Source organism: Balaenoptera acutorostrata, chromosome 5 (genome assembly GCF_949987535.1).
Source record: "Balaenoptera acutorostrata chromosome 5, mBalAcu1.1, whole genome shotgun sequence".
NCBI classification, from domain to species: Eukaryota; Metazoa; Chordata; class Mammalia; order Artiodactyla; family Balaenopteridae; genus Balaenoptera; species Balaenoptera acutorostrata.
The window spans coordinates 40,208,178-40,236,007 of record NC_080068.1 but is presented as its reverse complement, the minus strand read 5'-3'; the positions used below and the strand labels follow the sequence as shown (position 1 = coordinate 40,236,007).

Sequence of the window (27,830 nt, the reverse complement as noted above, 5' to 3'; positions counted from 1 at the left end):
TCCACAATATTTCATGAAGTGACTTATGAAACAGTATATGTGGAATGATCTCAATGTTTTTAAAATGACATAATGCATAAATGTATATTAGAAGAATATACATTGTGCCTATCTCTAGGGAGTAAAAATATTAACTTCAAGTGTTCATTAAATTCCCTCTAGGCTCGTGATTACATCTATAAATCTAAAAAGATTTTCAAGCCCTTAAAAAAACAACAATCATTTGAGAAAAGACCCAATTTTTATAAGAGCTGTATGCTTCCTCCCCAATGCCCCAAAGGACTTGCCCAAAGTCGAGAAGTCAAGTGGGTCCAGACTCTGTCCTTGCCCTGCAGTATGAGGTGACATCTCCTCTACACAGAGTTCTAACTCTTGTGAGATTAAAATTCACAGCTTGATGACTTCACATAACAATGGGGATCACTTCACTGTGTGGGAAGACAAGAACACACAAAGCAACTAGTAAATCTGTTGTGTAAACCCCCAAAGAAAGAACCTGAAATAGGCAGAGCATATTCTCCAAAGGGGATTCTATGACAAATTACAGTCCACACAGGAATATAAATCTGTTAACATTTGACACGCAAACATTCCCATAAGCCCTGCCAACGAGATTCACTCATCAGCTCTGCACTGTCTTTACTGGCTGCTGAGGAAGACAGGGACCAGTCAAGCCGGCAAACCCCTACTTCGCACATGAGATCTGGCCAGTTGGCATGAGAGCCCTGTGGAGAGCCATGGGCCCTGATGGCCCAGGAGTTAGAGCAGCTTCTTCATTCACCTCCAAGAAAGCACTGGTCTCTTTGGGAGAAGTGGATTTCTTCTTAAAGCGGGCTTCTACCCTTGAAGCGGGGTTCTTTATTCTGTGTTTGTTCTTCAGTGTCCTCTTGTACATCTTATATGCTAGGTGTTAAAACATACCAGTATTAAAAATCACGTTAGCAAAGACTATAATCTGGTGACATTGTGCACTTGTCAATACTTTGGGGGTTTGTTTGCTTTGGATCATATATGTATAAACACACAGGAAAAAGAAGGGGAAAAAGGAAAAAACTACAGAGCAAAATAATTCAGTGTATCAAGATGGTTATTTCTGTCTGGAATGGACCTTTTGCGATTGAGACATTCATCAGGTGGCTGACAGCTTGTCTGTCCATATGTCCGTCTGTCCATCCATCCATCCAGTCAGCTAGCAACTCCTGTGGAGGGCTTACTATGGGTCAGGTGACCCCCCCCCCCCGGGTGCTGGGAGGTAGCTGGGAATGGGCCAAGCATACTCCTTCCATCACAGTCTCACCATGAGAAGGAATTAAAACCTGGATCTAAGACCAGGAGTTTTATTCTGCTAGACTTTATCTCGTGGGAAAATTAAACCCCAAGTGTTCCTTATATTAATTGTCTGTAATCAGTATATAATTAGTTATATCAGTAATCATTGAGCCTTACGTTCTGTGACAACAATAAAAAATTTACAATGGCCAAGATTAAAATATACATATGTTTGTGTACATATCTATCAATCTATATATTTTAAATTTACCTTCTGTGAACCTACATAATGACTGCCTGCAAAATGATGTATTTTTGGCTGTAGGGATAGATAAGCATATATATATTTTAATATCTGTATGTATTATATTTCATAGTTAAAAAACATTTCACGGACATTCAGCACAATTCTTAGTCACAGAAGTACTGTGAAATAACATTTGGAAGACTTTCAAGGCTCTTAATAAAACAAAACAAACGTCATTTTTGAGATAAATAATTGTTCATGGAGAGTTCTGATAGTGCATTGTTTCTGTGAAGATTATTTGTTTATAATTATAAGCTCACTTTCACAGGTTTTTTAAAATGTTTTTCTGTGACACTTCCACTTGTGGCAAAGGATCTTGTTTATACATTTTATTTTCCCCAGAAATGTCAGGCTAAAAATGTATCACAAGGGCAGCACATGTACATTCAGATTGAAAAAGGAGTTAGTAAGCTGGGTGAACAATTTTCAGTCAAGTCCACTCAATGGGGGCTTTACCCACCTGCAACAATGAGAAACCCATCCAACAGCTGGAAGAGTCCATAGGCCAGTGGGAAGCTAAGCGTCTGGACTAATTGCTCGGCAGTGAAAGATAAGTGCAACATGGTGATGCACATCTGAATATTCTGAGCTCCAGTTTCTAAGGAAATCGTCCTGCACCTACCAATGGAAAAATTTTACATACTAGCAATAAGGAATAAGGAGTATTTTTAAATTTTACGTATAGCGATAAGTGCAAGCTATGAGCTGAGACCACTAAAAATGTTTACTCATTCAATAATTATTTGCTGAGTGCCTACTCTGTAGGTGGCCTCTTGAGAGGCACCTCCGAATAGGGCCCTACGAACCCTGCCCTGAGAATCTGGGTGAAAAGACAAGATATACACGTAGAAACAGCACAGGACAAAGTATGATCGAAGGTCAGGGAGATGCTGTAGAAATTCAGAAAAGTGGCATAAATGGTTAGAGAAGGCTTCACAGAGGAAGGGTGAAACTCAAGAATGGAAAGATTGAAAGAGGCATTTAATGTGGGGAAGTGATTGAAATTAAAGTTCTGGGGACACGTATGAGCTTGGCCTATTCAGTAAGCATTGCTTATGCTCTAAGCCAACCTGTGGGGAGTGGAGGATTGAAGGAGATGAGAATGGAAAGTTGAGTCAGATACAAAACAGTATAAACTAAACAACACTTGAAAATAAACATAAAAACCCTACATGAAAACAAAATGTCTAAAACGGCTTCTTTGGTGAAATGGTTTAGTAATACGTTTTTTCTACTTTCTACTTTTCTATATTTTATTCATTTTCTAATCACAAAAAAAAAAAGAAAAGAAGAGAAAAGAAAAATAAACCTCACTTGAAAAAGAAAAAGCAGGAGGGAGAAGAAGAAAAACCTAGGCAGGGCCTTGGAGGCTGGGTTAGGCAGTTTCATCTTCTCCAATTTATTGAATACAAAGGGCGTCTTGAGGTTTTTACAGATGGCAGAAGAGAGGAAAGAGACGTTTGATAAACCGGCTTCTCTTTGCAGACTGGACTGGTATGTGGAGGTAACAAGGGTGTGGAATGTGGGAGTGAAAATATCGTCACTAGTACAGGGCAAATTCAGTGGCTCTTATTTTATTTCTAGTCACCCTGTTGCATGCTACGCTTTCTCCAGACCACCCTCACTTCTTTCAGAGCCCTGTCCATAACCTGACAAGATTAAGTTACACAGCTGGACCTCACACCTGGACCATTCACAAGGCAAATGCAGTATCTCAGTCCTGATCTTTCTCAACCCATCAGGTGTGGAAAAAACAAGATTGTTGACTACACTTTGCCATAGGAATATCTTCTCTCCAGATCCAATTATATTTCAACTCCTCAACAGTCTATGTTCCTAATTACAGTCGTCCCTCTGTATCCGCAGGTTCTATATCCACGGAATCAACCAACCTCAGATCAAAATTATTTGGGAAAAGAAAAATTCTACAAGGTTCCAAAAAGCAAAACTTAAATTTGCCATGCAGGCAACTATTTATATAGCATTACATTAGGTATTATAAGTAATCTAGAGATGCTTAAAGTATATGGAAGATATACATAGGTTATATGCAAATACTATGCCATTTTATAATAGGGAGTTGAGCATCCTTGGATTCTGGTATCTGCAGGGGGCTCTGGAACCAATGCCCTGCAGATATGACTGTACTGACCTAAGGCCCAAATCTTAAGTCCACCACATTCTGGCTCTATGAACTTGGTCAGGTTACTTAAGTTCCCTGAAGGGTTTGCTCATCTGTAGAATGTAGAATGAGATACCCAGAGTATCTGCCCCTCAGACTTGTAGTAAGAAGGAAATGAGATACCCTTGGCAGAGCCTCACCAAGTACTTGGTTACCACCCTAAATGTTCCCCAAGTGGACAATGTAAAGCCATTAAAAATTTCCCAAATGCCACCTTGGGAATTCAACTGCATGGTTTATTTTTCTTCAATAATTCTTTTCTGATTTTAAAGGCAGTATGTACTCATTGAAAAACTTAGAAAATATATAAAGGAAATATTAAGAAACTAAAATTACTCTTAATCCCACTACTCAAAATTAAACAGTATTAGTCTATGGTATATTTCTTGCAGTATTTTTCTAAGCATAAAATTTTTTTTCTTCTACAAAATGGCAATCAAAATGCATAGTTTTCTGTTCTTTTTTAACTTAATTTCAAGTATTTTCCAAAAGCATTAAAACTAGTGGATCATATTCCGTCACATAGACACAGTCATGAATTAAATATCTCCCTTTTGTCAGATATTTAAATTGTTTCTATTTTTATATTTATAAAAACCACTGCAGTTAACATCCTTGCACATCAATATTCGTGTGCTTATCTGATAGTGCTAGCTTCAGGACAGATTTCTAGGAGTGAAATCACTGAATTAATAGCTATAAATATTTACAAAACTATTGATATACCTTAATTGCCTTCCAGAGAGTTTATGCCAATTTATGTTCCCTCCAACACTGTATACTAATGCTCATCTCAACAGGCATAGCAATATGGAGGATTATCATTTTTAATATTTTATAGTATTTATATATTATATGCCCTACCTTGTAATGATAACATTTAAGATAAATTCCTATCATATTTCTCAAGCTTTTCCTTTCTCTTCTTGCCCTTTATAATTAGAACTTTTTAAAAATTTGACACAGTGGATAAATGCCTAATCCCTTAAATCTTGCTCATGCTCTAGAATGATCTCTATATTTAGTGAAACCATCTCACTCACCCTATTTCACTATTAGAATAAGAAGTGTATCTAGATTACAACAAGTGGTGTTAATACCCCAATCCTAATTTCACAAATTACAACTTCCCATCCATTTGGCCTTGGCTTTCATTTACGTAAAGAATTACTATGATCTTTCCACTCTCTCTCTTTAGGACGAGTTGTCCTGTTCCACCCACCTTGTAAGTCAAAACTCTTTGTGCTTCCAGACATAGCCAGGCGGCAAAACCTGCCAGTGGCAGTGTGTTTAATTTGTCCTCCTTATAAAAGTTTATGGATAATTTAACTGTACCTCTGCCAAGATTGGTGGGTAAGAAGTGCCAGCAGAAAGCCTGTGACATGGCCAGTCAAAGGAAAGATGAAGCTGATGGTCAGAAGAATGGTGTCTGAATTCCAAGATCCTTTCGCCAGCACCACACCAGCAACTGCGACCACCAAAAGGAGGACCCCACCAACAATGGCTCCAACCTAAGGCAAACCAATAAAAGAGGTACAGGTAAGCATCACAGTCTTTTTGCAAAGTCCATCACTGCTCCAAAAGCCTTGGAACCTAGAAGCTTTTAGAACAAAGAGAGGACTTAGAGACCATCGAATCCAATCTCATTTTACAGAGAAGAAACCTGAGGTCCAAAGTGGTCAAGTGACTTGACTGAGCTAGATTTGATGAAGCTCAACACAAATCTGTCTTCTTATTTTATGATCAGTATCTTTTCCTCTCAAGTGGAGGATTCTGCCAAAAGGATTAGGTAGTGGAGTTTTTCATGGATAGGACAAATCTGTGAAATAAGTGAAAAATCTGATAATAAGCATCCAACACCTCTATACACAACCTTGCAGGCCCCGCGCTGGTAACCTCTTGCCTGAGATCTGCTCTGCCTGACCATCCACCACTCTCTCCCTACCACCCCTTCAAACACCAATGACTTCTTGACTGCTTTGCTCCCTGTTCTTCTCTCCTCCAAATGAAATGTACCCATTCTTCATTAGACAACCTGAGCTAATATTAATGTAAAATGAGATACTATTGAAGATACTGATATCTTCTCCCAAATGAATACTGTCTCTTGCTTTTGTTGTTTAACAGAAACAAAAGAAAAAATCAACAAAAATTTTTCCCAGTGGTCTGAGTTTTAAAACAGATAGAGAGGAAGCAAGACCCAGAATATGTGGGGGAAAGTCAGGATCTTGGCAAGCTCCCATTCACATCATGTAAACAGCAAACTATGCGCCCAATTCAGCATCAACCTTGATTTGAAGTGATTCAGTGTGTGGAGGAAGACGGTCATGGGGAACCGAAACAAAATAAAAACAACCCAATGTACCAGAGATGTGTTCTGGGATCATTTTTACTGCTCAAATACAGGGAAAGACTGGGCCTCTGCCTAATGGGAAGATGCTGGAACACACAAAGGCCTCTGATTGTAAAAAATCCTCCGTCAACTTTCTACCAAGAAAGGGATTTCAATGTTTAAAATTTACCAAAAGCAACTGAATCAGAAAATGAATCAGATCTAAAATTAGAAGAGGACTAGGAACAGAAAAGGAAGACATCCCAAAATAATGATAAAAGTGTCCTAGTTTTAACTTAGGTGCTCTAGACTATTTATACATATTATTAAATATTTTCTGCCACGGCACCTATGGAATAGCCAAATGGTTTTTTGGTTTTTTTTGTTTTTTTTATTTGGGCTAGGCTCAGCTGGGTAGTTCTTTGGTGGGGGGGGGGGGGGGTTATTTATTTATTTATTTATTTATTTATTTTTGGCTGTGTTGGGTCTTCGTTGCTGCAAGTGGGCTTTTCTCTAGTTGCAGTGAGCAGGGGCTACTCTTCGTTGCGGTGTGTGGTCTCCTCATTGCGGTGGCTTCTCTTGTTGTAGAGCACAGGCTCTAGGTGCACGGGCTTCAGTAGTTGTCACACATGGGCTCAATAGTTGTGGTGCACGGGCTTAGTTGCTCCGCAGCATGTGGGATCTTCCTGGACCAGGGCTCGAACCCATGTCCCCTGCACTGGCAGGCACCAGGGAAGTCCAGCCAAATGGTTTTTAATTTGCTCTTTACAGACATACAGAAAATGTATCTGATTTCTCCACTGACACTGATGGCCTAGTAGAGGATCTGGAAACACCAAAATCATTATTTTTTTGTTAGATGCCCTTTTAAGAAAGTAATCCAAGATACAGTACTTGAAAAGTAAGAGGTTCCCATGATCATACTCTCTCCTCCTGTTTTGTAAACAAAATTATAACCACACGCTGCCACACTGGAAATTTTCTCCTACTGAAATAACAGTAAAGTCACCATGTGCAATCCAGATGCACAGCATCTAAGCCCTCCTCCAGCTCCCTGTGTCCAGCTAATTTGTCTGCTTGTCAACCCCTCTTCTCGTTCCCCATCTCACTGGAGGACTAGCGGGAGTTGTTCAGTCTTGTGCCAAACTGGGGAAGCAGCATCCATTCGTGCAGGCAAATGGAGTGGCATGTTCTGTCAGGTAGAGCCAAACATCAAGAGCTTAAACTGAACCAAACCATAAACCCCAAACTAAAATGAACTGACATTTATTTGCCGAACCTCCAATTAGCTCCAAGTGTCTTTCTTTACAAATGTAAAAAATAACTAAAACATTTTTTAAATCTTCATGAAAGCAGTATATAATAAAAGTATATATCTTCTAAAACAATACATAATCGGAAAAATGGACAACACCCTAGGAGATGGACACCATTGTTGAGAACACCTCCTCTCAAGCCACATAACTTTTTTTTTTCCGTCTTTAAAACCCTCTTTTATTTATTTATTTTTTTAAACATCTTTATTGGAGTATAATTGCTTTACAATGGTGTGTTAGTTTCTGCTGTATAACAAAGTGAATCAGCTATACGTATACATATGTCCCCATATCTCTTCCCTCTTGCGTCTCCCTCCCACCCTCCCTATCCCACCCCTCTAGGTGGTCACAAAGCACCGAGCTGATCTCCCTGTGCTATGTAAGCCACGTAATTTTAAAAGCCATTTAACAAGGACATTGGCTTGTTTCCCCAGCAGACAAAAGACAACTCTGGAAAGTCAAGAGGAGGCAGAGGGTTCCAGCTCCCATCATTCCAGGGCCAGACTCCTCAGTGCGTTCTGGATGATTTCATGCTGACAGTTGCTCGTGTGGGTAGCAGCCCTTGTTCGTGTGTACAAACTCCATCTTTAGAGGCTCACCCGGGAATGCTTCTGAAAGACAGCCCTTCATCCCGCTGTTCCAGGAAAGCAGCCACACTCATAAACATTGGGCCCCATTTCATGCAGACTTGAAGAGCCCTCACTTGAGAGCACCTGTGTGAAGCCTTATGAACAAATGGGTGCTCTCTGGCCACACACAGGCCTAAGCTTTTCCGTCACTAAAGCACGAGTTCCATGCTTTGCACGGTGTCATAAGCCTCAGTGTAGGGGCCCATGGGAGTGACAAAGCAAGGCTTAGAGTGGAGGAAATACGGTGGCTGGATCCAAAAATGCAGGACATGTAAAGAAAATTGCTAGGTGTGGGGCCGTGTCTGACTGGCCCCTTTGTTCTGGTCATTGCCTAGGTCTATTTGTGAAGTCTCTGATTCTGAAATGTGCTAACTGTCCCATGGAGTTGCTTACCTTAAGAATAATTTTGGATTGTTTTGGCCACCTATAATTCATATAGACACCAAAGGCCACAGGAATGGTCAGGCACACAAGGGTAATTCCTGAAGAGAAGAAAAATCTGTCAGATGGTATCCCCTCTCACCCTGACCACCCATTTCTCAACAATTTATGTCTATTTCAATTAGATAAAAGCTTTAATTAAAGATGCATTTTATTTCTGCATCCATCTCCAAAAAAATGTTTTTCAATGTTTAGAAGACAATCTTTGAAGGGTATATGATACCACTGAATGCCATCACAAACAGTCTCTCATTTCTCTCAGAATCCCTCAACAATCACACGGAATTTTAGAGACAACTGAAAATGTAAAGATTAGAAAACAGGAGGACCCTTTTATGTCTGCAAAATTCTTTGGTTGCTATGTATGGGGTCACCACTCTACAACTATAGCTATTATTTCTCTATGTGAAGCCAATGGGTGATTTGCTTCACAAGGTAAAGAATATCTATTACAAGACAAAAACAGCATTTGTTACAGAAACCAAAGGAAGTTCTCATATTTACAAGTGTAGCCAGGTAACCCAAAGGCAGGTAGAGAAATACATCTTTTAATTAACACAAGTGACTAAAGACAGGCTCAACAGAGCAGAGGTCTACTTGCCAATAGGATCCACACACTGACATTTTCCAGTGCCACTTTCCAAATCTGCTCACTTGCAATACTAGCTCCAAAGTCATGTGAGTTGCTCATATTTGGGGCTTTAATTGTTTACAAGTACCTTTTAGAGTATATTATTAAAACAGAGTATATTAAATAATTTAGTGATAAGAAAAAGTTGCACATAAAATCATGATTTCTAAATTAAGATTTCACTCAAATTTTACAAATTCAATGGGCTTCACCTCTTATCAGGACATGGCTCTATTCATGGTTCTGAACTATGGGCCATGGGTTGTAAGCTCTCCAAGTAATTACTTGAGACTCCAGATTGACACTTTGGAGTTTACGAATCATAGTTTCTACCAATTCTCCAAAGACTCTGATCAAACCAGAATAGACATATCATCTCACCAAGTTTTTCTTCCAAGCCTAGTGAGTCCACAGAGCTCTCAGAGTTTAAGGAGATAATGAAAGAGATATGGGTGTGGTTGTGACATGTGGATATGCTTTAATACTCAATAGGAATCATTTATGTTGATCAGTAAAGAAGTCAAGGCCACAGGTGATATAAAAGGTGGGGCTGAGGGAACTAAGGTCTCATTAGAGCCACTGTGATTCAGTTCACCTGTGGGTCATAATGAGTCTGCTTTCCAGTGAATTATATAAGGGTTGTTTGTTTTTTTTAATAAGTAAGTTTTCTGGCTTTGTTTTCAAAAGTGAACCGTTGTAGGGGTTAAGAGCTTGGACTTTGCAGTCAGATTCGCGAGTCAGAATTCCAGTCTGCACTTACCAGCTGCATGACCTAGGTCGAGTTACTTCACTGCCCTAATTCTGAAAATACAGGATATGGGACTGGTAATAGAATCTATACTGTAGGGTTATTTGGAGAATTAAATTAGATAACATATTTGTAAACACCTGTATAAAGGAGACACATAGTAAACAACAGCTATTATTATTACCATCACCATTACTATTACTATTTCATGTCACAAGCCCAATACAGACCTATGTTCTGATATGGAATGGTGAGATTCTGCTCAAGATTCCAGGACAAGGTGTAGAGATAAAGGCAGAGTGGCATCATTCCCAGGGCAACCACTGTGGAACAAGTTGTCATACTGATGCTGAAAGTAAAATTAAAGTAGATGGTTAAGAGGGAAAGTTTGAAATGAAGAATTTAGTCCTTACCAAAAACAACTCCTGGGGTACAACTTCTTAGAGATTATGTAGGGTAAGTTACTTGAAACTGCCTCCTGTTTTATTATTCAACAAATGATGACTATATTTGTGGTCTAGAAAAAGATTTCCTGCAGTTCTTGCCATCTATCAATTAACTCATATTTTATGAGCATTTACTTGTCCTAAACATTCTGCTAGTCTCTGTAAGGATTCATTTTTTTCCTTATACAGTTCTTCTTTATTGATATATAATTCATAGACCATAAAATTTATTTATTTTAAAGTATCTTTAGTATATGTGACTGTACTATTCTATTTCCAGAATATTTTCATCACCCCAAAAAGAAGCTCCACCCCATTAGCAGTCCCTCCCCATTCCCTTCTCCCCCCAGCCCCTGACAACCAGGAATCTATTTTCTGTCTTTATAGGATTTTGTCCCTATCTGGGTGATAAAACCAGCAACAAAATCAATCAGTAAAATTAGGGGAAATAAGGTAAATGGAAATGAGATATTCTTCAGGCCAACAAAATACTTTAAGTTTAAATCACTGGGAAAAATTACACAATCTGTTTAAGCACATACAAACTGTTTATAGACACGATTAATGTTGCTCTACAGATGAGGTGAGGCACAGGGAACATTATACAACACAACCCAGGGGTAAAGCCAGAGTTTATTCCCTTCAACACTAGGCTTCAAGAGTCTTGGAATGTTTTAATATTCATAGTTTAAATTCTCACAGCAGACTGCCTTGCACATAGTATATGCTCAACCTGTGTTAATGGTACAAATGGCCTAGAGACTGAGGCTCACTACCTCCCAGCCCAGCGAGGAGGGGAAGGAGACCCTTTGTAGGACTAAGGTCTGCTGCAGAGATAGCAAGGGTCCTCCAGCACTTGATCAGGCCTGCAAGTTATACATCATTCTTCCTCATAATATGAATCACCAATGTTTCCATCTACCCTATCTATAAAATAATCTGTCTGTGATAACTTTGACATTTTCTATCAAAAGAATGTTTATATTCCCAGCAAAGCAGCAACCATTATACTTCAATGATATTAAAAATACTCCTTCTGTACTCTCAATCACTGCTGGTGAAATGAGCACTTCCCTGGTGGCGCAGTGGTTAAGAATCTGCCTGCCAATGCAGGGGACACGGGTTCAAGCCCTGGTCCGGGAAGATCCCACATGCCGCGGAGCAACTAAGCCTGTGCGCCACAACTACTGAGCCTGCACTCTAGAGCCCGCGCACATAGAGCCTGTGCTCCGCAACAAGAGAAGCCACCGCGATGAGAAGCTCGCACACCACAAAGAAGTGTGGCCCCCACTCGCCACAACTAGAGAAAGCCTGCGTGCAGCAACGAAGACCCAACACAGCCTAAAATAAATAAAGATTTATTTTTTTTTAAATGGAAAATGGCACAACCCCTGGAGGGAGTTTGGTAATATCTAGCAAAGTTACACATGTGTTTACTCTTTGACCCAACAATCGCCCGTTTGGGAATCCAGTCCAAAGATGCACTGTCAAATATTTAACTAATTGGTGACCCTTTCAGAAAACCCGACTTAGGTAATTCACAAGTATTTGTATATATCCCTTCTCCTCTTTGTTTTCATTTAAACAATCCTGTTTCATAGCTGCTGTTCAGAGAACAGAGGCTTTGCTGTTTTCTTTTTAAAGCAATCTCACAGTACACCTTACTCTGCAGCTTGGTTGCTTTTGTTTTTTTCTCCACTTAATATAATAGGCATTTTTCAGGGCAACAGATATAACAAACTCATTTTCTTTTAAAGAACTGCAGAGTACAACATAAATATGCCATAATTTCTTCAATCACTCCATTAATGCTGAAAAAATTGTTTGAGTTTTCTTCCATTATAAGCAATGTATTAATAAACATTCTTACACATATTTCACTTGAAATAATTCTTCTCTTTCTGTAAAATGGATTCTCCAAAGTGGAATCCAAAGTGTCAAAAGTTTATGTTTTTTATTTTAATAGATGCTTCCAGATTATTTTCAAAAAAGCCTGTTGCATTTCACAATCTTGCCTGCACTGGAGGCCAATCCCTTTTAATTCTCATGAGAACATTGAAAACTGCATCTCACTCTTCTTTTGTTGTACACCTGACTCTCTACAAGGCTGTGCTTTCTTTCAGGTTTATTAACCTCTTGGATACCACCTCTCAACAGCCTTTCTTGTCTGATTTTTCTTTTCTCAATCTGTAGGAGCTGCTTTAAAATTAGGGTACATATCATCAAATGTAATACAAATATTTTTGCTAAGGTTATTTTATATTTTTACTATGCTTATGACTTTTGCCATAATAAATAACACTGAGATAGTCAAATCCGTCCATCTGTCCTTTTTTTTTCTGGCTTCTGAGTTCCTTGCCTTGTTAAAGATTACCCCGTCTCCTGAGGTTATTCAAATATTGCCCCCACTTTTTACTTTTTCATAGGTTTATGTTTTACATTTATATCTTTAACATCTAAAATTTATATTTTATATTGTATAAGGTATGAAACTAATCTATTGTCTTCTATATTGAGAGGCAAGTGTGTTAAATTTTCCAAATAAACAATTTTTCACTAAACTGAAGTGCCAACTTCATTATATATTATATATATGTTCAAGTGTGTTCAAAATGTCCTTTTTTCCTAAGCAAATATCAGACTGTGTTTTGGGGTTTTTTTAAACATCTTTATTGGAGTATAATTGCTTTACAATGGTGTGTTAGTTTCTGCTTTATAACAAAGTGAATCAGTTATACATATACATATGTTCCCATATCTCCCATATCTCTTCCCTCTTGCGTCTCCCTCCCTCTCACCCTCCCCATCCCACCCCTCTAGGTGGTCACAAAGCACAGAGCTGATCTCCCTGTGCTATGCGGCTGCTTCCCACTAGCTATCTATTTTACATTTGGTAGTGTATATATGTCCATGCCACTCTCTCACCCTGTCACTTCTCACCCCTCCCCCTCCCCATATCCTCAAGTCCATTCTCTAGTAGGTCTATGTCTTTATTCCCGTCTTGCCACTAGGTTCTTCATGACCTTTTTTTTCTTCCTTAGATTCCATATATATGTATTAGCATACTGTATTTGTTTTTCTCTTTCTAATTTACTTCACTCTGTACGAAAGACTCTAACTCAATCCACTTCATTACAAATACCTTCATTTCATTTCTTTTCATGGCTGAGTAATATTCCATTGTATATATGTGCCACATCTTCTTTATCCATTCATCCGATGATGGACACTTAGGCTGCTTCCATGTCCTGGCTATTGTAAATAGAGCTGCAATGAACATTTTGGTACATGACTCTTTTTGAATTATGGTTTTCTCAGGGTATATGCCCAGTAGTGGGATTGCTGGGTCGTATGGTAGTTCTATTTTTAGTTTTTTTAAGGAACCTCCATACTGTTCTCCATAGTGGCTGTATCAATTTACATTTCCACCAACAGTGCAAGAGTGTTCCCTTTTCTCCACACCCTCTCCAGCATTTATTGTTTCTAGATGTTTTGATGATGGCCATTCTGACCAGTGTGAGATGATATCTCATTGTAGTTTTGATTTGCATTTCTCTAATGATTAATGATGTTGAGCATTCTTTCATGTGTCTGTTGGCAATCTGTATATCTTCTTCGGAGAAATGTCTATTTAGGTCTTCTGCCAATTTTTGGATTGGGTTGAAATTAGAACACTCCCTAACACCATACACAAAAATAAACTCAAAATGGATTAAAGACCTAAATGTAAGGCCAGACACTATCAAACTCTTAGAGGAAAATATAGGCAGAACACTCTATGACATACATCACAGCAAGATCCTTTTTGACCCAACTCCTAGAGGAATGGAAATAAAAACACAAATAAACAAATGGGACCTAATGAAACTTAAAATCTTTTGCACAGCAAAGGAAACCATAAACAAGACCAAAAGACAACCCTCAGAATGGGAGAAAATATTTGCAAATGAAGCAACTGACAATGGATTAATCTCCAAGATTTACAAGCAGCTCATGCAGCTCAATAACAGACTGTTTTAATTACGGTGTTTTCATAGTGTATTTTTGTATACGACAGAGCAGACACTTCCACATAAGTCTTTCTTTTCAAACTTTTCTGAGCAGTTCTTGCATATATTTTACTACATATGAGATTTAAAATTATCTTATCCTATTAAGAATGCTTACTTTGAGCAAAGTCTTCTTCCTAACTAGAGAGCAGATTAAGGAAGAAAAGCAGCTTGCCACAGCTCTCAAACCTTTGTATTCATGAAAAGTGTGTGTCTGGAACATTTTTCCAAATTCCTAGTCTATGATAGTGCTATATTCCTGGCTTTTCATATCACCACATCCTGAAAGGAATTCCATATTACATCACTTTGATCTTGAACTTCTGGAGAACTAGCAGAGCATTTTCCTCCTCTATGGCTATGGCTCAAACACCAGAAAGGTAAGATTCATGACTGTGGGAAGCAAAGTGTGAGATTATATCAGACTGATTCTATATCCTTGATTACATAGGTTACTACTTCCACCCTTTATACAACTTCACACCCATAATGTTCACAGTAATGGTCAAGGCAGGCAACAGATGACCCTGGTGCTCTGCCAAGCTGGAAAAGCACAAGTGAATGTGTCTGAATGCATTGGATAGTCACACCTTTTGTTTTACTGCCATGAACTTCCAATGTAGCATAAACAGAGGATGTGGTCGACTGGGTCTCTTGGCTGTTCACATATATGGAAATTGTTGGCAAAATCTGGTTTCAGTATAACAAGATTCCACTTGCACTAAGAAGAATGGCATCACCATCTGCAAACTATTACAGAGAATAATGGGACAGATTCAGCAAGTCTGGACAAACAGGTAAATCCTGAACCTCCTTTAAAACATGGAAATTACATATATATGCATTATATTAAAATGTAGTGTCGATGAGTATACCCTTTTGCAATTGGGGTTTAAATTATACACGTTGTTTTAGTTTGAAACCAATAAACTCAGGAACTCTGACACTCAAAAAACTATGAAAGTACACGCTTGCTTCCCCACTGAAAAAAACTTTTAAATTATCTAGGTAGTCAGATGGACATGGAATATGCTATAAGATCAGATCAACAGACTTGGCCCCAGAGAAGAGTTCAAGGCCAGGTTTTCCATCCCCAAATATAAATGTTACTCCTGTCCGCTGCTTCTCAAGAATGGTAACCAGCATTGATTGAGCATCACCTGCTAAGTATCAGACCTCATTACATACATTTTCTCTTTTTGTCTATAAAACAACCCTATGGGTAGGTATTATTTTCATTTTATAGACAAGGAAATTAAGGTACATAGCATTATAGAAACACACTAAGTCACATGGATTCAATCTAAGTTCTGTCTCTCAAGATGATCTTCAGTTCTCCACCAGGCCCTGTCAGACAGATCTGAAGAATCTGAAGTCCTATTTTCAGGGTTTCTGCTGAAGGATCAGGAGCTCCTTTAAAGTTCAAAAGTCAAAATTGGCCACTGAATCCCTGAGGCTCTACCACCACCAGTGGTCAGAATCCTTTCTCTGCCGCTGAGGACACAAACACCTCCTCACGAAAGAATAGACCTCGTATATCAAAAGTTATCAAACTAGAGTTCCCTGGTGGCCTAGTGGTTAGGATTCCAGGCTTTCAATGCTGGGGCCAGGGTTCAATCCATGGTCAGGGAACTGAGATCCCACAAGCCACACGGTATGGCCAAAAAAAAAAAAAAAGTTATCAAACTAAAGACAGTGGGAACTGTCCTGAGTTGTACCAATAAACTGATTGCATTTCAAGAGAAGTTTTTGTAACACACACGAGCAATCAGAAACTTTCCTTCAGTCATTCACCCTCAACTATCAAGCCCCTGCCACCACCAGGCTGGCTCTAAGCATGCAGAGGAACAAGCCCTGGAGGAGCTCAGAGACCTACTGAGGCTGAAAGTAGCCCAGCTACTGCAGTGTCCTCTGATAGATTACAAGAAAGCATTGCATATTTAGTGCTATATGACAGAGGAGGGGCATCTCTGTCAAACAGTTTCCAGAGAAACACTAAAAACTGGGGTGGGAGAGGGGGATGCTTAGACTTTATAATTTGCTTTTCTTTTCCTATTGTCACAAAATACTTAAAACTTAAAAGAGCCTCAGATCCATTTCTGGTTTATACCCAAAAGAACTGAAAGCAAGGACTCCAACAGATATTTGCACACCCACGTTCACGGAAGTATTATTTACAATAGCCAAAAGGAAGAAGCAACCCAAGTGTCCATCAATGGATAAATGGATAAATAAAATGTCTTATATGCATACAATAGATTATTATTCAGCCTTAAAAAGAAAGGAAATTCTGACACAAGCTACAACATAGCTGCACTTTGAAGACATTATGCTAAGTGAAATAGGCCAGACACAAAAGGACAAGTATTTTATGACTTCACTAATATTAGATACCTAAAGTAGTCAAATTCATAGAAACAGAAAGTAGAATGGTGGTTGCCAGGGCCTAAAGGGAAGGAGGAATTATTGTTTAATGGATACAGAGTTTCAATTTGGGAAGATGAAAAAGTTCTAGAGGTGGATGGTGGTGATGATTGTACAACAATGTGAATGTACTTAATGCCACTGAACTGTACACTTAAAAATGTTAAAATGGTAAATGCTATGTTATGTATATTTTACCACAATAGAAAAAAGACACATGACACAAATGAACTTATCTACGAAACAGAAACAGACTCACAAACATAGAGAACACACTTGTGATTGCAAGGGGGAAGCAGGCAGGGGAGGGATGGATTGGGAGTTTGGGATTAGCAGATGCAAACTATTACATGTAGAATGGATAAACAATAAGGTCCTACTGTATAGCACAGGGGACTATATTCAATAACCTGTAATAAACCATAATGGAAAAGAAAAAGAGAAAGGGACCTCAGAAAGTCTAACCCAATGATTTTACAAATGAGGAAACAGGTCCAGAAAGGTATGTTCAAAGACACACGGCTCCTTGAGCAGAGACTAAAACACAGGCCCCTGACACAGTGCTCTTTTGCCTGACCAATATAATAATAATAATAACTCATACAGCATTTTGTGCCAGTAAGACTCTAAGCACTTTATATATATTAACTCATTCAATCCTTACAACAATCCATGAGGTAACTTATGTTTCTCCCTATTTTAGAAGCGAGGAAACTAAAGCATAGAGAATTTACATAACCTGCCAAGATGACCCAGTTAGTAAGGGATGGATCTACTTTCTGGTTCCAGACTGGTGCACTTAACTATGACACTGTACTGCCAGATCTCAGTTTTCATGTCCTACTGTCCAAGGCAAGAATTCTGTCCATCCTTAGTATAGTAGATTGCAAAAATGTCCCCAGTTCTTTCTCCCCCTCTTTTCCATGCCCTCTGCACTATGACTTTGCAGCTCACCCCATTGAGAGGCAGAATCTACTTCTCCAGTCCTTGTATCTGGGCTAGCCTTGCAATCTGCATTAGCCACTGGAATGTGGTGAAAGTAATGATGAACTGCTTTCAAGCTCAGGCCTCAAGAGACCTTGTAAGGTTCCCAGACACTGTCATGTGGTTAGGTCTAGGCTAGCCTGCTGGAGAATGAGAGGCCACAGGGAGGAGAGCCCAATTGTCCCACCTGAGGCCATCCAAGATGAGTCCACATTTAGCCAGTCCCCGGACATGTGAGAGAGCCCTGCCAAGATCAGCAGAGCTCAGTCCAGGGGCAAGATAATTTTAAGGCTCTTCATACGTGTAGGCCAACTGTTTTCCAGAACAGTTATAATGGATGATTGGAGGAGACAGATCAGGCCAGTTGTCGTTGCAGGCTGTGAAGACAATGGGCAAAAGAAAGTTGGAAAAGTGCCGGGTATGTTTAAAGAACAGTTAATAGGGACTTCCCTGGTGGTCCAGTGGGTAAGACTCTGTGCTCCCAATGCAGGGGGCCGGGGTTCAATCCCTGGTCAGCGAACTAGATGCCACATGCTGCAACGAAGATCCCGCGTGCCGCAACTAAGACCCAGCGCAGCCTAAATAAATAAATATAAAGTCTTTAAAAAACAAAACAAAACAGTTAATAGTCCATTTTGACCAAAGACCAGTTATGCTTAAGGGGTTAATGGTAAATAAACCTGCTGGAGTCAGACCCGGCTTAGGTTCTACCCAATTTAACAGGTGTTGAGAAGCCTTTACATGTATAATATGTTCCTTTTCTCCTCACAACACCATAAAGGAAGTACTATGATTTCCAGGTACAGAAAGAGGTCCCAAGTCAGGATATAAAGACAGGCAGTCTGACCCCAGAGCCTGCCTTATCCACTTACTACAGAACCATGAAGGAAAGACTGAAGGTAGAGAGAACATTGTGAAGATACTGCAATTGGCCAAGAAAGAAATTGTGGTGCCTGACCTGAGGTGATGGCAGTGGACAGATAGGAAGCAATAGCTATGGGTGACATCAAGAGGGTGGGCTACAGTACTAGCCAGAGGACTGACTAAAGAAAGTGAAGCATGAAGGGGAGTCACGGGGCGGGGAGGGACTGCTAAGAAGATGAGTCCAGGTGACTGGGAGGATGACTGGTGTCAGCATCAGATACTCAGAATGCAGAAACTGGTTCAAACATGTTGATTCTGAAACTCCTTGTTTGGTGTGAACGCATGGCGAACTGCAAGTAAATTGAATGAAGCATGGAGTTAAGACATGAGAAACACATTTAGGTTTAGCGCTCATCTCAAGAGCACTAAATCTAAATTTCCTCATTTGTAAAATGAAGATGTTGTACTAAATGCTCTTGGATTTTATCCAGTATGAAAAACAAAATTTCTATCAATGACTGCCTAGTGAGTTTTGCTTAAAAGTTATTTTTGTTGGTAATCAAGTAAGAAAAACAAAATGAACTTGGAGATTGTTTCACTTTATAATACTGAATTTCCTATTTGCAATTTTTACTGAGAATTAAGATTTATTACTCTTGTATCTATAAGCTTTTGAAAATCTAATATTTAGTCCCCATTTTAAAATTTCATTTCTTAGAATTTAAATGTTATGCTTGTTTTTTGTTTTGTTTTCTGTTTGTGAGGCTCAAAATCAAAATTTTATAAGAAAAATGGGAAAGTAGCTAATATTTACTACATACCTACTATGTGCCTGGCATCCTGCATACATATTTCCTCCTTAAAATACATCTTTGTGGGGAATAGGTAATTTTAACCTGTTTTATAAATGAAGCTTATTGGTTAAATAATTAGACCAAAGTTAAAAGCTAATTAAGGGAAGTAAAATGAGCTTTATCTTTTATAGACTTCCTATTAATTGGTGTTTTTATTATAATTTTGGCTAATAAGAGATGAAGGTAATAAATGTTCTCTTTCCCAGAACAGAGGTGCTTGAGAACACTGCTTAAAGATTTATGTTCCTGCTCAGAAGATCTAGTTGTGTTAATAAATGGCATTGAAGAAAGCGCCTAAATTGCAGACTGATGAGAAACAGATGTGCTTTTAAATCTGCGTTCTGCCATACTCATTTGTAGCACTTGGCAACCAATCTGAGACACAATTTTCTCAGCTGTAAAATTCAGAATAATAAAAGGCCATTTACTAGGTCATTTTGAGAGCCAAGAAAGAAGGGAAAGAAAATACATGAAAGCATAGACCCCATGCCTGTCAGGGTACTTAATAACTGTGTTTCCCTTTTCTTTCCAAAAACTTTCAGGCCCTGGAATTTATCACTGTTATATGGACTTTGTGTAAAGAATATTTTTCATTACCCAATTATTACGTTAATGGTCAACTTCATTGAATTTGAATTAGCAGTGCACGTTAGGGTTTTTTTTTTAATTTTATTTTATTTATTTTTTTATACAGCAGGTTCTTATTAGTTATCCATTTTATACATATTAGTGTATACATGTCAATCCCAATCTCCCAATTCATCACACCACCCCCCCCCACCCCCCGCCACTTTCCCTAGGGGGGTTTTTTAAATTAGCGATGCAAGTGATTCATTTCAAATCTTTGATAAGTGGGTAACTAGAAACATAGCCATAAGAAAATTAATTATTGGTCTGTTTGGCATGAACCCATTAAAATTTATAGGTGAAATAAGTTCCATATGCTAAACATTCAGCACATGCAGGAAACTAGAAACCCATACCTGCAGCTGACTCACTAACGTCAACTCCCAGCACGGTCAGCACCTCTGATTCATTCATTGTATAATAAATCTCAACTAAATGACATACACATCGAACAGAGATTTAAATTTATAAGTAGTTCTTTCCCTGGGCAAAAGGTGAAACAGTTTGTTCAGAAGTAAGCAAAGATTCTAGAAAGACCACTGTTTTTAGCCCTGTCATTTTCTCCAATTGTGACTCCTCTATTTTTTCCTCAAATGCTCTTCTCCCCATCAAAACAAGTACTCCAAAATACATGTGATTAATTCAATCTCATTAAAATGTAAATGAATGATAAAGCTTAATGCTTCCCGGGGTGTTTATCTACACCATAATTGGAAATAAGGTCACTGGCTTAAATGAAAGGAATGAGATTCTAGTCATGAATGTTAAACATCTGCAAAACAACAAGAAAGAACAGTTTTAGTCATAAGTCTTTGTGTTGCTCCCCAAGTCAACTCAATAGCCACTTAAAACAGGATACATCTATCAATCACATACCCCTAAAGCTCCCTTATCCAGTCCCCCAAAATACTGATCTCATAAAGTAGGTGCTCGGGCATCACTTGCTGATTAGAGCCATGAGGCCCTCATTCTGGTTATGCCACTGCCACCACCACCACTACAATAGCTACCAACCAGTATCCTTAGCTTCCTGGGATTCTGAACCTATGTCCTGGGAGACTGTGAAACCAGGACTGTTGTTAAAGCCGTCAGTGTGGGTGAGAATGAGTTCACGCCTAGGAAGGGCCATGAGGAAGGAGACCTGCTTTCACTGTTGCATATGAATCCAACCCCTCTACTCAGAAAAGTAGTTGCCAGTAAAACAGAGGACAATCACAGCAAAGTAAATTTTAAGTTCAGAAAGGAAAGTCCTTCTGGGACCGAACAAGTCTGTATAAAATGTTTCCCAATGGAATGTCTACCTAGATTGGCAGAGTTTTTAACGCGAAGGTGTCAGTCCCCCCCATCCCCACCCCCATCCCTGGCAGAGTGCTATCAGGGGAAGACAGCTGAGCTTCCGTAGTGTAACTTACCTGAGATCCATATCTCCATCAACCCAGTAGGTGAAAATGTTCGAGATGGTTCCCCCTGGGCAGCACCCCATGATGAGGATAGCCATAGCTTGGACTGGCTTCAGAGAGAAGTTGATGACCAGGAGATAGGCAGTAAGAGGCATGAGCCCAAACTGGCAGAGCAGTCCCACAGCAATGCCCCAGGGTCTCCTGATGTGCGACCAGAGCCTCCGGATCTCCACAGAGCAGCCCAAGGAGAACATGAGCAGGCCGATCATCACGGCTGACACCACTGTGAAAACAAGTTCCAGGTTCCCATAGACCTCCAGCCCCACTGGCAACTTCTCCTCCGAACTGTTGGCAGGGCAGGCTGAGCTGCTGGAACAATTTGCTCTCATCTCCTTATTCCTTAAGGCAGCGTTACAAATGAACATCTGCCGCGATGGCTGGGCAGGTCTATCCTGCCACGTTTTGTAATAATTCCAAGTCACACATGGAGGATCATTCCAATAGCTGTTGGCCAGTCAGGTGATTCATCCTAATCTGATCAATTTATTCACGAGTGGCATTATAAAAGTAGTTATCATGGGCATGAAACATATAATAAACTGTGGTAAGTAAGGCTTTCCACTTCTGTTCTTACTCACCAGTGAATATTCAAGTGAAATGAGACAAGCAAACACTGTCAAGTGGAGCAACTGGTATGCTGTCAGAAATCACATTGTGTTCCAGGAGAGAGGTTGGATGGCAAGGCATAATTTCTCCAAGTTCAGTGGGGATTTCCAAAAGCTAGGATGCAATGTTCTGCAGAGACAAAGGCTAACTCTGGAAAAAACAAAGGCAGCTAAGCCAAAGCCACACCTCACAGCATTAGGAAAACTTTTCTGTTGAAGACATTAAAACAAAAGGCCAGTTAAGGAAATGTCAGGAGGGACTAAGGATAATTTCAAGAGAGCTTTGGAATTAGTCTCACTTTTTCTTCTTTCTATTTCTATTAGAATTTGTGTCTAAAGCCAATAATGAAACACCTGTAAAAATAATGATATTAAGCACCTGATTTGTCTCATGAAACATGTGGAAACTCACTTCTGAACCCAAAATAATTCAAGGGAGCTGTCACTTTCTTTTTGTGATGCCTCACCCCAGGTCTTGTATTGAGGTCTGGGAATTCAGCAATAAAATGTAGTAAAGAGCTTGTCCGGAAGGCTGAAGACAGAGTCTGAGGTCAGCCTCTGACTGCAATGGCCTGGGGCCCCTCTGTGTGCCTTAACCACATGGACACATGTTTTGTTGGCAAAACCAGACAAGGAAAATATAGTTCCATGAAACTGAAGCTCCAAAACAGCAGATGCCACACCCCTTCTCACAGAAAGCAGGAAGTGTATTGTGGGACAAAGAGGGATACTAGCTATGCATTGTTTATTTTTGGATTAGCAAATTATTTTCCATGACAAAATGCTCCAGGCATCTTTGCTGTATTAAAAACAAGTTGAATACAAATGTAAAATGAAATCTAACTATTTGCAGGAAGTATAAACTGCCTGAGGCAAACCCCCCTAAAAGCAGCTCTGAAGGTAGAACCTTGCTGGAGGTCATCAGAGGTCAGCATGAGGACCTGCTGCCACCAATTCTTGTTTTATGCCCGAGAACAAGCCAATGTCTACACCAAGCTTGGTAAGCCTGTCAGGAGGCAACCCAGAACCATCTATATTGTGTTCATGCAGAGCCAAGCAGAGAAATGGACACTTAGGAGTGGGTTAGGTCTCTGGAAAGCTACATGTTCCCAGCTAAATGATGCTGAGGGGTGGTCAAGCTGAGGAGAAATGGAAGAAGGAGAGAACTAACATTTTTTGAGCACCTACTAAGTGACAGAGGCATGCTAAATACTTTACACATATGTGGCTGTGTCTGGTGAAGCAGAAGTGTTTTTTTTAACCTTATTTAGTAAGAAGGTATCAGATTATTTCTGTCTGGATAATGTCAAAAAGTCCCTTGGCAGTCCTTCTTTGTTCCCAAAATAATCACTTGAATGACCCTTCTTAATTACACAAATTTAGGTTTAGTAAGCCATTCCTGATAGATGATGAAGTGATAGGAACTTTGGTGATTTGCTTGGTACTCAGCTCTAATAGCTTGGAGGAGGGGGCTAAATTTGCAAAGTGGACTTAAGGAGTCTCCAAAGGGGAAGGTGTCCTTGGCCACTTGCCTTTTGAAATTCAGTGTTAGCAGAATTTCTCAAATGAATTAGGATGATTACAACTGAGGTCCACTGGTAGAAAATAAAATCTAATTACACATCCAGAAAGGAAGGGATGTCTGGACGGGTGACAAGTTCCTCTGGATCCAGTTGTCTTGGCACAGATGTCACAGGGTAATACAGGACACAACAACTGAGTATGTGGATGTAACCAGAAGAGAAGTAACCTTGAGAGGCCAAGCTTGGGCGCCACCAAGTTGTGTGCAAGGATCTGGACCAGAAGGGGCATGGCAGCAGTGGGTGCGGACCCACTGGCCTCAGTAGTACCAATTTATTCAAAAGGTCCCAACCAAACAACAGCAGCTGAGACCAGGGCCTACCAGTGGACTGGTCGGGCTTTTCTGAGTTTCTCTCCATTTGGGGTTGAGAAGGAGCCTCCTTCGGAAGAGTAAGCACCTAGAGTTCTTAGTAAATTTTTAAAGGAGATTTTAAATAGGGGACCCCAAACATATTGACATGTAGAGATTCTAGTGATTAATTAGAAAATTTTAAAAGCCAAACTTACACCCCGTGCTAGCAAGGTGGATCATGAGATCCCACTGAATCTTCACATCCAAACTAAGAGGTATGTACTATCATTCCCCACTTCACAGATAAGGAAACAAAGGACTAGTGAGGCCTTTGTGATTTGTCCAAGGTTATTAAGCAAGTAAGTTGTAACCCTGGGATATTAAATCCCAGTCTAATTCTCAGCTTGTCCTCATTTCCCTGGAGCACAGCAAAGTGGAAACAATGAAAGTAGTTGGCAGCATGATCATGTTGAAAAGACTGGCAACACTTAGACATAGCTCAGGGATAAAACACCACTATTTGGCATAAAGATGGAGAAAGAAACCAATTAATCCCTAATCTCTAAATTTATCTCATATGCTCACAAGCTTAAAATGCACCTGAATATGTTTAACATATATGCACCTTAATTTTGAGATCCAGTTCTACAAACCACAGGAAATGCTTCATGTATTTCTATTCTCTGCAGATAGAATTAGAGGTTAAAGATATTCTTCAGGAAAATCAACTGAAAAGCCTGGCTTCTTCAGGTTGAGAATGTAAAGGCAGACGGGAAAGTGCCAAAAAGAAAGGTGATTAAATATGGCTAAGGAATTGTTTGCCAAACTCTGAGAATTAGCACAACAGGAAACTTCTAGAAGCTTGAAGAACTAAAAAATCCACCTCCTATACTGTGGTGGGAATGTAAATTGGTGCAGCCACTATGGAAAATAGTATGGAGGTTCCTCAAAAAACTAAAAATAGAGTTATCATATGATCCAGCAATCCCACTCCTGGGCATATATCTGGACAAAACCATAATTTGAAAAGATACAGGCACCCTTGTGTTCATAGCAGTACTATTTACAATAGCCAAGACATGGAAACAACCTAAATGTCCACTGACAGATGAACGGATAAAGAAGATGTGGTACATATATACAATGGAATATTACTCAGCCATATAAAAAGAATGAAATAATGCCATTTGCAGCAACATGATGGCCCTAGAGATTACCATACTAAGTCAGTCAGAAAGAGAAAGACAAATACCATATGGTATCACATATGTGGAATCTAGAATATGACACAAGTGAGCTTACCTATGAAATAGAAATATAGATCAATGGAACAGGATAGAAAGTCCAGAGATAAACCCACGTACATATGGCCACCTAATCTATGACCAAGGAAGCAAGAATATACGATGGAAAAAAGACAGTCTCTTCAATAACTGGTGCTGGGAAAACAAGACAACTACATGTAAAAGAATGAAATTAGAACACTCCCTCACACCGCACACAAAAATAAACTCAAAATGAATTAAAGACCTAAATGTAAGCCCGGATACTGTAAAACTCTTAGAGGAAAATATAGGAAGAACACTCTTTGACATAAATCGCAGCAAGATCTTTTTCGATCCACTGCCTAGAGTAATGAAAATAAAAACAAAAATAAACAAATGGGACCTAATGAAACTTTAAAGCTTTTGCACAGCAAAGGAAACCATAAACAAAACAAAAAGACAACCCTCAGAATGGGAGAAAATGTTTGCAAACGAAGCAACTGATTAATATCCCAAATATACAAACAGCTCATGCAGCTCAATATCAAAAAAACAAACAACCCAATCAAAAAATGGGTGGAAGACCTAAATAGACATTTCTCCAAAGAAGACATAGTGATGGCCAAGAGGCACATGAAAAGATGCTCAACATCATTAATTATTAGAGAAATGCAAATCAAAACTACAATGAAGTATCACCTTACACCGGTCAGAATGGCCATCATCAAAAATTCTACAATAAATGCTGGAAAGGGTGTGGAGAAAAGGGAACCCTCTTGCACTGTTGGTGGGAATGTAAATTGGTACAGCCACTATGGAGAACAGTACGGAGGTTCCTTAAAAAATTAAACATAGAGCTACCATATGACCCAGCAATCCCACTCCTAGGCATATATCCAGAGAAAACCACAATTCAAAAGGATGCATGCACCCCGATGTTTATTGCAGCACTATTTACAATAGCCAGGACATGGAAGCAACCTAAATGTCCATCAACAGAGGAATGGATAAAGAAGATGTGGTACATATATACAATGGAATATTACTCAGCCTTAAAAAGGAACGAAATAGTGCCATTTGCAGAGACATGGATGGACCTAGAGATTGTCATACAGAGTGAGATAAGTCAGAAAGAGAAAAACAAATATCATATAATATTGCTTACATGTGGAATCTAGAAAAATGGTAAAGATGAACTTATTTGCAAAGCAGAAGTAGAGTCACAGATGTAGAGAACAAACGAATGGTTACTAAGGGGGTAAGGGGGTGGGATGAATTGGGAGACTGGGACTGACATATATACACTGCTATGTATAAACTAGATAACTAATGAGAACAGTACAGCACAGGGAACTCTACTCAGTGCTCTGTGGTGACCTAAATGGGAAGGAAATATAAAAAAAGAGTGGGGGCTTTCCCTGGTGGCACAGTGGTTAAGAATTCTCCCGCCAATGCAGGGGACATGGGTTTGAGCCCTGGTCTGGGAAGATCCCACATGCTGCAGAGCAACTAAGCCCGTGTGCCACAACTACCGAGCCTGCGCTCTAGAGCCCACAAGCCACAACTACTGAAGCCCATGCACCACAACTACTGAAGCCCGCGTGCCTAGAGCCCATGCTCCGCAACAAGAGAAGCCACCGCAAGGAGAAGCCTGCGCACCACAACGAAGAGTAGCCCCCGCTCACCACAACTAGAGAAAGCCCGCGTGCAGCAACAAAGACCCAGCACAGCCAAAAATAAATAAATTAATTTAAAAAAAAGATCCTTTCCCAGAATTGAGGAAATGGCAGCCACATTAAAAAAAATAATAAAAAAATAAAATAAATTAAAAATAAATTTTAAAAGAGTGGATATATGTATACGTATGACTGATTCACTTTGCTGCACAGCAAGAAACTAACACAACATTGTAAAGCAACTATACTCCAATAAAGATTAATTTTTTAAAAAAACTAAAAATAGAGTTACCATATGATCCAGCAATCCCACTCCTGGGCATATATCTGGACAAAACCATAATTTGAAAAGATACAGGCACCCCTGTGTTCATAGTAGTACTATTTACAATAGCCAAGACATGGAAACAACCTAAATGTCCATTGACAAATGAATGGATAAAGAAGATGTGGTACATATATACGATGGAATATTACTCAGCCATAAAAAAACAATGAAATAATGCCATTTGCAGCAACATGGATGGCCCTAGAGATTATCCTACTAATTAAAGTCAGTCAGAAAGAGTAAGACAAATACTATATGATATCACTTATATGTGAAATCTAAAATATGACACAAATGAACTTATCTATGAAACAGACCTACAGACATGGAGAACAGACTTTTGGTTGCCAAGGGGGAGGGGGAATGGGGGAGGGATGGATTGGGAGTTGGGATTAGTCTTACTATATAGCACAGGCAACTATATTCAATATCCTGTAATTAAACCATAACGGAAAAGAATATGAAAAAGAATATATATATTATATATATATAACTGAATCACTTTTCTGTACATCAGAGA

At 39.4% G+C, this 27,830-nt stretch overlaps 1 protein-coding gene across 1 annotated transcript; it reads right to left on the bottom strand.

Moving 5' to 3' along the window:
- Window positions 1-559: 559 nt before the first annotated feature.
- SLC10A6 (solute carrier family 10 member 6) lies at window positions 560-21,892 on the bottom strand. The gene is made up of 6 exons (XM_007177340.2): window positions 21,516-21,892; window positions 10,086-10,204; window positions 8,429-8,517; window positions 5,094-5,269; window positions 2,037-2,194; window positions 560-903 (listed from the first exon to the last, which is right to left on the bottom strand). The coding sequence occupies exons 1-6, from the start codon at window positions 21,890-21,892 to the stop codon at window positions 686-688; spliced, it is 1,137 nt and encodes a 378-aa protein (XP_007177402.2). The 3' UTR covers window positions 560-685.
- Between the last annotated feature and the right edge of the window lie 5,938 nt (window positions 21,893-27,830).

Bases quoted from the DNA above. Each gene is read 5' to 3' on its own strand.
- SLC10A6 (XM_007177340.2), bottom strand. From the start codon at position 21,892: ATGAGAGCAAATTGTTCCAGCAGCTCAGCCTGCCCTGCCAACAGTTCG. The intron at 8,518-10,085 runs GTCTGTATTGGG...TCTTCTCTTCAG, and splicing joins CATTCCATATCAGAACATAG to GAATTACCCTTGTGTGCCTG. The intron at 904-2,036 runs GTGGGTAAAGCC...TTTAACACCTAG, and splicing joins TGGGTTTCTCATTGTTGCAG to CATATAAGATGTACAAGAGG.